Raw genomic sequence first — 12,063 nt, 5'->3', positions numbered from 1 at the left:
CGGGCCTTGAGCTTCCCACCTCTGGTGAAGCCTCAGCTCGGCTCCCTCTGATGTCAGTGGGCAGGGGGCTCTGGCAGAGAGAAGCAAAGCAGATTTCCAGGAAGGACCGTCACAGAAACATTTTAAGGTGTCCTTTTATTAAAATGTGCGTCACTGTTCTGTGTGGCTTGCTTCACTGTTGTCTGGCTGTCAGTGTGTTTCCTGGGACAGCCGCTGTGGCCTCAGCACTTGAGCCGACCTGGGGAAATCTTCAGGTAGTTCGTGGCCTGTGGCTCCCACCCATGGCAATGTAGACATCAATGGGGACGTTGGGCAAGGTCAGGCAGTGGCACCCTGGACATCTTCGCAGCTGCCTGCCCGGGAGAAAAAGAGGGAGGGAGAGGAAACCGTTGGGTTTGTTAGAAAGTGCAGGTGCACTACCGCCCAATACGGCAAAATGGGTCCCAGGATGTCCTCCTTTAAAAAGAGGGAGAAAAGCCTTTTTCTGGGCATAAATTGCTTTCCTAATGTGGTACATCATTTGTTCCAGGTCTTCCTCTGACTGGAGGGTCAGTGCAAAGGGACACAAAACAAGGCACATATCTAATCCATTTGGCATTCACGAAGAGGGACACCCAGAGCCACATGTGGGCCCAGGTACCTTCTTTCCATGCCCCTTTTTGCCTTACTGGCAACTTGCTGATTTTCAGCTGTAAATAATTTCAAGATTTCAAAGGGGAAAGGGGGCAAAAGAACCCCCAAAGAACCCCCCCCCCCAAATTCATCCCTCAACCCAACCTTGGCTGCTTTAAGATGTGTGGACCAACCAAGTAAGGATTGAATTCCACACGTCTTAAAGTGGCCAAGATTGAGATATACTGCTCTAGTGACACCCCGGCAGGCAACTCTGCATGATCTCTGAAGACTACAAAATTAAAACTGCAAGGAGGAAATAACCTCACTAAGGGGAGGTTCTATGGCACATAGAACCTTGCTGAAATAAAGGGATGAGTAGCCATGGAGGGAGGGAAGAGAGAATTTGGTCCTGAATTAAAGTGTTTTCTCATAAAATATTTCCTATACTTATAAAGGCTATATATGGAACACACTTTGATTGTGCCTGAGACCCCGAATTCCTCTGCACTGCCATCATCTAATCCAGGGGAGGAAATCTGGCCCTCGTTAACTGGAGCGTGCCTAAGGCTTGTCTTGCATCGCTTGAAAAGATTACCATTAAATACATGGGAAACTGAGGTACTGCAAAACATCAACATAATTTCCACTCATGCTGCTAGATGCCTGGGCATATATACTTCCTAATAAGGCATTCACAGGGGGGGGGGGGAGAAAAAGAAAAATTAGGGTAGCAGAAATCACACTTGGAGGGGCGGAGCTTCTGATGGAACCATTTCAGCAATTTGCCTCTTCTGCTTAAAAGATCTTTGGAACCAGCCCCGTCAGCAAGACAAAGTAAATCTCCACAGGTCATGGCAACATTGGCTTTAATGCAAACTGCCCCTTGGCTACTTGAGCACCATGTCACAACATTGTTATGAAAAGGTGGAGCTTGCCCTGCAAGAGCACCGTGGGCATCGGTCACTTTGGCTTCATTATGGCAAGGGGTGGATGCCCGCGCACCGCCCTCCATGCCCACAGCCCCACCAATGGTTTTGTGAGTGTCTCCAGCTCCTGCCTCTGCTCCAATCTGCTGCTTTCCTTGCTTTAATCCAATTTAACCCCTAAATTCTTACCAATAAGCTACTACTCTATAATGCAAACTTAGTTTTCTTTAGACCAGGTTCCTAGAAAAAATGCCCCTTTCTAAAATATATTTTGAAACTCTTCCAACATATAATCAACTTTTTTTGTAAATTGCAACTTCATTTTTTTCTACTGCACATCCCATCTACAGGCCCTGGGACCAAAATTTCCATTGCTAAGCAAGGCAGTTGTTAAGTGAGTTACAACCACTTTTATGATCTTTTTTGCACAATGTTAAGCAAATCACTGCAGCTGTTAAGTGAATCAGGTGGTTGTTAAGCGAATCAGCTTCCCCCATTGATTTTGCTTGTCAAAAGCTGGCTGGAAAGGTCACAAATAGTGACCACGTGACCCTGGGATGCTGCAGCCATTATAAATACATGCCAGGTGTTGAGTCCCCCAAATTTTCATCACGTCTATGTGGGAACGCGGTGGCTTAGTGGGTTAGGAAGCTGAGCTTGTCGATCAGAGGGTCGGCAGTTTGGCGGGTCGAATCCTGAGTGCCGCGTAGCAGAGTGAGCGCCTGTTACTCGTCCCAGCTTCTGCCAACCTAGCAGTTCGAAAGGACATAAAAATGCAAGTAGAAAAATAGGGACCACTACGGTGGGAAGGTAACAGTATTCCGTGCGCCTTTGGCGTCTAGTCATGCCGGCCACATGACCACGGAGACGTCCTCGGACAAGCTCTTCGGCTTTGAAACGGAGATGAACACCGGCCCCTAGAGTCGGAAACGACTAGCACGCATGTGCAGGGGAACCTTTACCTTTACCTTTATGTGGGGATGCTGTGATGCTTGTGAGCACAACAACTTGTTGTAAGTCACTTTTTTCAGTGCCATTGTAACTTTAGTTGCTAAATGAACGGTTGAGGACCACCTGTACTCAGCCATGTTCTCCAATGCTACCTTCTTAAGCTCAGCTCTGGGCTTGCTTTCTAAGCAAAGTTAACATGGAGCTCGGTGACTGCTGGAAGATTGCGCCCCTGAACTGCCCTTTACCCAGCATCCTTAAAAGGACGTTGGTGTGTTCCTTTGGACTTCTCTTTCCAAAGGGAGACCCCCTTTCCCACCCTTGGAGCAACACAAAGCCCATCACGCTTCTCTTTAAAGGCCGAGGAGCCGCATGGGCACTTTTGCTTCTCTTTGCCAACTCTCTGCTCACCTTGTTGCAGCGCGCTCAGGGGCAACAGGCTCCTGCGTTTCGGGGGCCGTTGCCAGGCTGGGAGAATCTCCTGCCTCTATTGGGAATCTCCGAGCTTGTGGGGTCTCTTGGGAGCTCATGTCCGAGCCCCAGACCTGTCTGTTGAAGAGGAGAAGGGTGAGCAGGATGAGGGCCCTCCTTTGTTCAATGCTTCACATCACCCCCAGTTCGGAGACCCCCTGATGGCCCCAGAAATGTCTTGGGAAAGGGTGGTCGTGAGGACAAGGCAGAGGACGAAGAAGAGCAAACCAACGCCAGCTACTCTGGCAAGACAAGGGGGCCCATAGAGGGAGCCAAGGAATTTCTGGGGGCCCCACACTCCAACATTCATCAGCCCATTGCAGGAGTGTGAATTTTGTATTCCCACTTGAGCGCTCTTACTTTTTGCATGCAGCGTCTCAACATTATTTTAACACATAAATGGGGTGCGTGTGTGTGGAAAAAGTAGTAGGGAGTCAGTTGATAGAGTTGGAAATGTGACCAGGACCCCGGCCTCTTCTCTCAGTGCCCCCCCCCACGAGTTTTGTCTGGTTCCACCATTGTATCGCCCAGGAGAGACCTGGTTCTTCTCCTGGGCCTTAAGGACTGAGTGACTAAGGATCCACCTTCTAGTTTTGCTTCGTTTTTTTGTTTGTTTTTGTTTTGATCTGACTTGTTTGGATCTTGTTTTTATTTTATTTTATTTTGCTCTTCTCATCAGCTGTCTTTCCATTAATATTTGACTTTTAACTATAAGTCACCCATAACGTTTAAGAGCCAACTAGCCTATAAATGAAAATTTAAAAACATTTTTAAAGAATGCAGCAGGTGGATCCTATGCACGTTCCTAGTACTTCTATATTCCTGATTAACGTAATCCAGCCTTAACGGCATCACAGACTGTTAGAAACTTCTTCATAACCACCCTGTATCTGGACATATAATGGCTCCACTTGCTACTTAAATTTTGACCATGCGCCTTTTGCGGCACCCAGGGCCTGGCACAGAAACTCCTGCAGGAGAAGCGTCCTCACTGGGTAGCTTCAAACCCAGGATCTGAAGTCTGAAGGCCTTCCTGGTTGAGGGGCAAGGGGGGGAGGGGGAGGCACTGCCCACCCCATGGACACAAAGGACCCCCCCCATGGCTTTCCTCCTGCCCCCCTCCGAGCCTCCACCTCCCCACCGGGCCTCACCTATGGAAGGAAGGAAGGCGGAGGAGAAGCGCTCCCTACAGTCGACCTGACAGCTTGAAGGGCAGGCTGGGAGAGAGCCCAGAGGGAGGCCAGGGCGCCACTTCCATTGTGATGCCCGAGGGAGGCGCCCGCCTCACAATGGGGCCTGACCTTCTCAGCGCTTGGAGTTCTAGGCTAAGGAATGCCAGGCCTCCACCAATCACCTTCAGGCCCTTCCTTTCCTCCCACACCAAAGGCCTTCCTGGATCACTCCGGGCATCCGTGTGGTGGGCAGGGATGGGGAGCCGAGAGCCTCTCGGGAAGAGGCCAACAAGATCAATAGAAAAAGCCTAAAAGCCTGGCTCTGCCGCTTGGCCTGGGGCCGCGGGGCTCGCCATATTGGCAGTGGCTGACCAGGTAAAGAAGCGTCTCTTCCTCAGGCCGCTCGTCGTCTTTGTTTTTAACTTTTCATTTTTTATTCAATTTTTTCCCTACTTTTAACTGTTTTTAAGCACCTTTTAACTTTTTATTGTATTGTTAAGTCACCCAGAAGTCGCTTCACCAGTGAAATGGGCAGCATAGAAATTTAATAAGACTGAGCATCCTGAACACCAATAGCAGTCGGAGGGCAGGACTGAAACTCCTTCATTTTATATCACGTGGACAGACCTAACCGTAGGGGCAACTGGGAAACTGACCATCCTAGGCCAAGCCAAGTCCAGAACCGCGAGGGAATTTCTGGCAGCCTTGCAATCGGCACAGAGCCAACAACATCTATGTGCTATTCAAAGGAGACAAAAAGGCGAACAGGAAACCAAAAGGGCTAAATTCTTCATCAGCAGTCAACACCCAGATAAGCACAGCCAACACCAACATTAACATTAGACTAATAATCAAGAAGCAAGCGATAATACCCCAATCAAGGAAGGACCATTTCAGACAAACAAGCTAACAGTAAACAACAACCTAATCAAGGAAGCATCGGGACACACACACCCCACCCACACTGACTGGGCAAGCCGGGAGTATACAAAATGAGAGAAAAACCCCACTCCTTAATGGGGTTGCCTAGTTTGGGTAATGAAATGTCTGCAAGAAACAACCCATTTCCAGACCACCAAGGAAGCCAAAAATTAAATAATAAAAAAGCTGAACCTCCAGAGCAAGGAGACTAATACTTCCTACATAATGTTGTGTTCTACCAGCAGGTAAGAATTTGCTTATATTTCTATGTTCACAACAAAAAATAAGTGTTTTGCATGGAAGCACCTACCAATCCCCCCCCCCAGGTTAACGCCCCCCTCCCCAACTCTCCCTGATGAGGTGGATTGCTAGTCATCCTGGGTTACAGGCTTACAGCAGTTAAACTTGTTCTGGGGCTTTTTTTGGAAAAGACTGCCTAACCTGGAGAAAAATAACAGAAAGCAAAGTCTGCTCTAAATTGTCTCTTAGGAGTGGGAGATTTCTTGGGAGACACGTGATGCCTGTTTCCAGTTTCTCCAGACCTGATCCATCATAACATTCAACTACAGCTCCTGGCTGTGAATGAAATCCATGCTGTCAACATACAGGACGGCAGCTTCCAGGTTGGTCAAAATTAGCCATGCTATTTAAAAAGCCACTTTAAGAAGTCCACAGAATGAAGCTGTGACCTCTTGGCAACCACCACCAGCAACAACAAATGAGGAGTCTGAAGATCACGCCCGGTTAGGGAAAAAACAGCTGCCACCAACTTGAAAAATGGGCCTACACAATTTTGTGATGGGCCTACCACGGAGCTGAGCTTTGAAAGGGTTTAGAAAGTAAATGCTTACTTAAACATGGCAAAGATGCTTGGGCTAACAGTGGAAAGGCTTCCTTGCAGCAGCCATGCCCAGGCCCTGGCTGCCCAGGTTCCAGTTTCTCTCACGTCCAGCTTAGGTAGTCTTTGTCTACACAGGTAATCACTCTGGTTGCCTGACAGCAAGACCAAAATCAGGGTGAAGAGGTGCCTCAACACACCTACTTTGGAACTGCTGTGATGCACTCTGAGTTGGCTTTTTAGGGAAAAAAAGAGAGATTGGCTTAAATGGTCTACTTCTATATCTGTCTACAACAGGTTCTCCTATGTCCCTATAGACCAGTTCTAGAGTTCTGTTGCTTTAGAGATGACCACTGAGGCTTCCTGTTGTGATAGTTCAAATGTTTGGCCTAATAATTTGATCTCATCAAGACAGGCAATATTGTCACAAAGAAGAAGGGGTCAACCTATTTTCCAAAGCACCAGAAGGCAAGACAAGAAACAAAGGATGGAAACTAATCAAGGAGAGAACCAACCTAAACCAAGGAGAAATTTCCGGGCAGTAAGAACAATCAACCAGTGGAAGGGCTTGTCTTCAGAAGTTGTGGGCGCTCCAACACTGGAGGCTTTTAAGAAGGAACTGGACAACGATTTGTCTAAAATGGTCTAGGTTCTTCTGCTTAAGTAGGGGGTTGAACTAGAAGACTTCCAAGGTCCCTTCCAACTCTGTTATTCTGTATTCTGCTAACATCATTCAACTGTAGCTGCTGTGGTTGTTGACTGGTATACCATCATTTATTTTGGGAGCTGAAAACATCCACATGTAGGTTGAAAGATGGCGTCTTTATCCACACCACTGTCACAATTCAGAGATCCAAACCAGGATTTATTTTTGTCAATATAAGACTGTATGGGCCAGATTTCTCAATAATCTCGTACCCTTTGGGCATAGTAATTGCAATTCCCAGCCAGGACTGAGGAAAGACTCTCTTATGAACCATGCTGAATCTCTCTATCCTAAGCAATTCCATTGCTGAATTTGGATGAATGATCTAAATAAAGCTCAGCTTCTTCCTAGTATGTCCAACTGGTACAACTCCTTAAGAAATTATCTTCTTAAATAAGACAGACTTTGATACTTACTCTTAAGGCTTGCCTGATGTAGCTAGGCCCAAACCCTGCCAAGTAGCTTCAAGCAGGCAGACTTCCATGGTGTGGACCACTTAACTCTCCATGTCCACCCTGATACTGATTAGCCCTACCTACACTACAATACAAGCTACAATGATTTCTTACCCAAGGCCTCACAGCATTAGGCCTCTTGTTAGGTTAACCCAACACCCCCCTGAAGGGTCAGGCCTGGAGCAACCCTTCTCCTGAGGAGGATGTGTGCCTGCGTCTCATTGGTGCCAGGTCCCTACCTGTCCCCCTGGTTTTCAGGTAACACAAGGTTGCATCACAATGGAGGCTCAAGTTTCAAGATGTCCAATCTCAGTTTCACCCCTCATCGAAGGACCTTGTCTGGGCAGGAAAAAATGATCTAGCATCCTGGGCTGCAGCCAATGCAGACCCTGGCCTGGGTGGAGAAGGACAGCGATGTATAGACTTTGTGATGACAGGATGTCCTGAGAATGACAGACGAGCGAGTGAAAGACACGATGGAGGAGTTTCTTCTCTCCCATGGTTACCAGATGGGCAAAACCATTGGAGAAGGAACATATTCAAAGGTCAAAGAAGCCTTTTCAAAAAAACACCAACGAAAAGTGGCTGTGAAAATTATAGACAAACTGGGAGGACCAGAAGGTAAGAAGCAGAACACAAAAAGTTAAAGCATGACAGAGCAGATGGAATGGGATAGGGCATTTTTTTTTTAGAAATAATTGGATTTCAGTTTCCAAGGGCCAAATTTTCCCCACTGCAATATTCTTTCCAATAAAATTTGTCCCTCTTCCAAAGAAAACCTACATCACCGTACAGTAAGAATGAAATCCACTATGACATCAATACAAATCAAACAATTTGTGTTCTTTCCATGATGTCATCATGATATATGTGATTTTACTTGCTGCTCCCTGCCCCACACGGATGCTCCTGTGTGTTGTTCCTATAAACATAGCTCTCTGCATTTTTATTCTACCATTTGTGGTATATTTGCAATTTTGCTGACTTTTGTATCTTTTGCATCTATCTCGCCAAGAAATATTTATCTGGCTGAAGATAACAAGCTGCAAGTACCATTTCAGACATGCTTAGAACAAGCGTGTCTAACATGGCTCCAGTCTGCCCAGAGATTACACGTGTTCTTGGTCCAATCTGACTCTTCTGATGAAAAGTCTGACCCTGGCTTAGGAAACAATGGAAGGGGAAGCTGATGAGGGACCAGGAACTTTCAGGAAGGCTGGAGATTTAGATTGGTTGATGGCTTGTCTCTTACTTCAGTTGTATTTTGAACCTTTCCAGCTGGCTTTCCTATTCTAGTTGGGCCCTTGGCATCACAGGCAGAAAGTTCACAATTTCTTCAAACCCTTCAAACGCTGTGGAAACTGATAGCAAATTGGATCTCATGCAAAAGAAAAGATGATAAAGAATGGAATGAATGGGGACTAACCAAGGGGGGCTTCCTGGGATGTGATTATTTATGATCAGGGGTAACTTCCAGAATATGCTGCTGCATGAGTTATACATCAATACTTTTTAAAAGACTTGCAACAAAAGGATGCTTAAGCATGTGTAATTTTGTCAAACGGGACTATATCTACATGGAGGGAAGCAACCAGTGGGGTATCACACAGTTCTGTCTTAAGCCCAGTACTAGAAGGGGAATTTACAGATGACACTAAACTGGGGGAAATAGAGAACTCTTTGGAAGATAGACTCAAGATGTGGAACGCTCTCTCCAACAAAACACAACTCAGTGGTGAGAAAAGTAAGGTCTTATACTTAGGCACGAAAAAACAAATGCACAGGTATAGAATAGGTGGTACACAGCTCAACAACTAACTGTGAGAGGGATCTTTTCTGGTGGACAACCACTTAAATAGGAGCCAGCAGTGTACTGCAACTGCCAAAATCCCCGATGCCATCCTAGGATGCATCAACAGAGGGATAGTATCAAGATATAATGAAGTATTAGTACTGCTTTATACTGCCTTGGTAAGATCACACTTGGAATATGGCGTCCAGTTCTGGTCACAATACAAAAAATTCCTAAGACTCTAGAAAGAGTGCAGAGAGCAACAAGAAGATAAGGGGTCTAGAGCAGGGGTGTCAAACTGCCAGCCCACAGGCCGGACGCATCACAACAAAACCGCGCCCACCCCATTGCCGGCAATGGGGAAAAAGCTCCAATACGTCGCGCAATGTCACGTGACGTCCCGAGTTTGACATGTCTGGTCTAGAGCATGGCCCCCAGGGACTGGTTCTGGTGGAGAGAGGTTTTTCTGTGGACCGGAAGGAGCATGGTTTCTTGTGCTGCCTGCATCCCATGGGTGGGGCTTCATTTGTTTGCGCGGCCTGGTTTCTGACATGCTGCGGACCAGCTCCGGTCCATGGACTGGGGGTTGGGGACCCCTGGTCTAGAGGCTAAAGCAGCACACAATAAATGAGGGAGCTAGGTAACTTTAGTCTAATGAAGAGAAAGACTAGGAATGGCATGATAGCAGTCTTCCAATACTAGAGGGGCTGTCACTGAGGAGGTCACCCTATTCTCCGAAGCACTTGAAGGAAGGACAAGAAGCAACGGATGGAAACAAACCAAGAGAGAATCAACCTAGAGCTAAGGAGAAGTTTCCTGACAGTGACAATTTATCAATGGAATAGCTTGCCTCCCAGAGTTGTAGATGCTCCTCATTTGAGGTTTTCAAGAAGAGACTGGACAGCCATTTGTCCGGAATGATATAGGGTGTCCTGCTTGGACAGCGGGTTGGATTAGAAGACCTCCAAGTTATTCTATGTTCTAAGTTAGCAGCCATGTACAGGTTCAGGTATAGGTTCAGCTTAAATTCACCCTTAACCTCTGACATTCCAGGTCTTGTCAACTTCCAATATTCCAACCATCCTTGTTGGAGAACCCCTTTGAGATTTCATCTTTGAAGACCTGTCTCTAGTCATGCAGAGTTTTGCGTGACAACCACAGCCTTATAAATTCTTGTCCCAACGGGGGCTGACTGCCCTGTCTACTAATGTCCTTTGGCCATGATCACTTGCAGGTTTTCCCAGTCACCCCCCACCCCCACCATCTGAAACTTTCAAACATATAATGGGGTCCAATAGGAAAATAATGAAATACAGCTGATGGGATCCTTTTATTATTTCATTTGCTGTATAGTCAAACTATATTTTGTCCAATAGATTTTGGGGGATGGCCCCATCCTCTTCTTGGGGTTTGACACAAATTCAAAGTCAACTACTGGATAAGCTTCACTGCAGTTGTTACTTATACAGATTTATCATAGTTAGCACAAGGATGTTTTTTTGAGTTCGCCTAACATACTGACCTATAAACTCACCTCAGAGATCGCTTCTCCCAATAATCTGCGCAAAAAAGCTTTGGATTCATTAGAGGCTGCATGTGTCAGAGATACAGAACCATTATCTTCCACCCAATTCTGGGGCCATTAACAAGGAGGGGGTGGTATTTTAAAACCTGTATTGCAAAGACAGAGTAGGAGCTATGTCAAAACGTGCTCTCTGCTTCACCCGTGAAAAACCCAGTAGGTAGTTGGGTCTCCCAAAGTTTGAAAGCCCCCACGATGGATTAAAAAAATCATTATTCAAAGTGTATGTTTATTTCTTGCCCAACCTAAGCTCAGTGAAATAATTCTATTGAAGGAAGCCACACAATTTCATTTTAGGGCTCATAGCGCTGCAAAGTTTTGAGAACCTCTGTTCCTTAAATGCCCCACTCCCCATAGGCTTGTCTGGGTGCTTTAGCTGAACAGCACTGGGATGCTATGTTATACTTTTAGTCAGGATTTAGGTCCAGGATTCTGGATGAATCAAAATAATATGAGAAAAAATGTTTTCAGCATCATCAGAAAAAACCCATTCTCCCTCTCAAGAGAAATGATGTTGGGAGCCAGGAATGTTGCAAGGAGCATATTCGTCTCTCATTAGTGATTGTCTTGACTTTGGCCAATTCTGTCTTTTGCCTCCCTAGAGTTTATCGAGAGATTCCTGCCTCGAGAGCTCCAGATTGTCAAGCGCCTAGACCACAAGAACATCATTCGGGTGTATGAGATGCTGGAGTCCACAGATGGAAAGATCTATCTGGTGATGGAGCTGGCAGAGAACGGCGATGTCTTCGACTGTGTCCTGCAAGGAGGACCCCTGCCTGAGAGCCGGGCCAAAGCGCTCTTCCGTCAGCTGGTAGAAGCCATCCGCTATTGCCACAGCTGTGGGGTGGCGCATCGTGACCTCAAGTGTGAAAATGCCCTCCTGCAGGGGCTCAACCTGAAATTGACAGACTTTGGATTTGCCAAGTTGCTCCCCAAGAACCGCAAGGAGCTGAGCCAGACCTTCTGTGGCAGCACGGCCTACGCAGCCCCCGAGGTGCTGCAGGGGGTGCCCCACGACAGCAGGAAAGGCGACGTGTGGAGCATGGGAGTGGTCCTTTACGTCATGCTCTGTGCCAACCTGCCCTTTGACGACACAGACATTCCCAAGATGCTTTGCCACCAACAGAAAGGGGTCTCCATCCCCGGCCACTTGGGGATCTCTGAGGAATGCCAGGATCTTCTCAAAAGCCTCCTGGAACCAGACATGATCCTGAGGCCTTCCATCGAAGAAGTGAGTTGGCACCCATGGTTAGCGAGTTCCTGAGGACCATGTCGAAATTCTCCCCAAATAAAAGGGGACAGGCTGTTTCCAAAATGCTCACATATATTTTAACGTTATCTCAGTTTCTAGTCTATCCTTAATCCACCCTGAGAGGCATTTTAAACATTCCCCTCTCATCAGGAACTGCATTTCCTTGTTCAAAGATGACTGTGCAGGTGGTTAGAAATTAGTCAAAGACCAAGAAAAATAGAGTGAAGGTGTTTCCTTGCTGAAATTTCTTTCCCAGACACACAGAATCTCTTTGCAATGTTAAATCTTAGAAATCTGCCGTAGGGTTCCTCCTTGGCCGTTCTTCAATAGCACGTTATCCGCTGGTCTCCAGAATATCTCAGTTGGAAAAGGGGAGGAGGTGCTG

General features: G+C 46.7%; 2 protein-coding genes across 6 annotated transcripts in view; one reads left to right on the top strand and one right to left on the bottom strand.

The window, feature by feature from the left end:
- Positions 1-128: 128 nt before the first annotated feature.
- Positions 129-12,063, bottom strand: part of BSDC1 (BSD domain containing 1) — a 29,844-nt gene continuing 17,909 nt past the window's right edge. For 3 of the 5 annotated variants that reach the window (XM_081335358.1, XM_081335355.1, XM_081335353.1), the window contains exons 11-12: positions 2,901-3,038; positions 220-353 (exon numbers count right to left, since the gene is read on the bottom strand). In XM_081335358.1, coding sequence (XP_081191484.1) covers positions 2,916-3,038 — 123 coding nt within the window. In that variant the 3' untranslated portion in view covers positions 220-353; positions 2,901-2,915. Of the gene's footprint in view, positions 354-2,181; positions 2,291-2,900; positions 3,039-12,063 lie in introns of those variants that run through there. The other 2 variants (XM_081335354.1, XM_081335356.1) reach the window with 2 other exon arrangements.
- Positions 7,330-12,008, top strand: TSSK3 (testis specific serine kinase 3). Its single transcript, XM_081335378.1, has 2 exons — positions 7,330-7,673; positions 11,029-12,008. The coding sequence occupies exons 1-2, from the start codon at positions 7,502-7,504 to the stop codon at positions 11,688-11,690; spliced, it is 834 nt and encodes a 277-aa protein (XP_081191504.1). The 5' UTR covers positions 7,330-7,501; the 3' UTR covers positions 11,691-12,008.

This window comes from Vipera berus (genome assembly GCF_964194415.1).
Source record: "Vipera berus genome assembly, chromosome: 9".
Lineage (NCBI taxonomy): Eukaryota > Metazoa > Chordata > Lepidosauria > Squamata > Viperidae > Vipera > Vipera berus.
The sequence above is the reverse complement of the archived record's forward strand: the minus strand, read 5'-3'. Positions and strand labels throughout refer to the sequence as shown.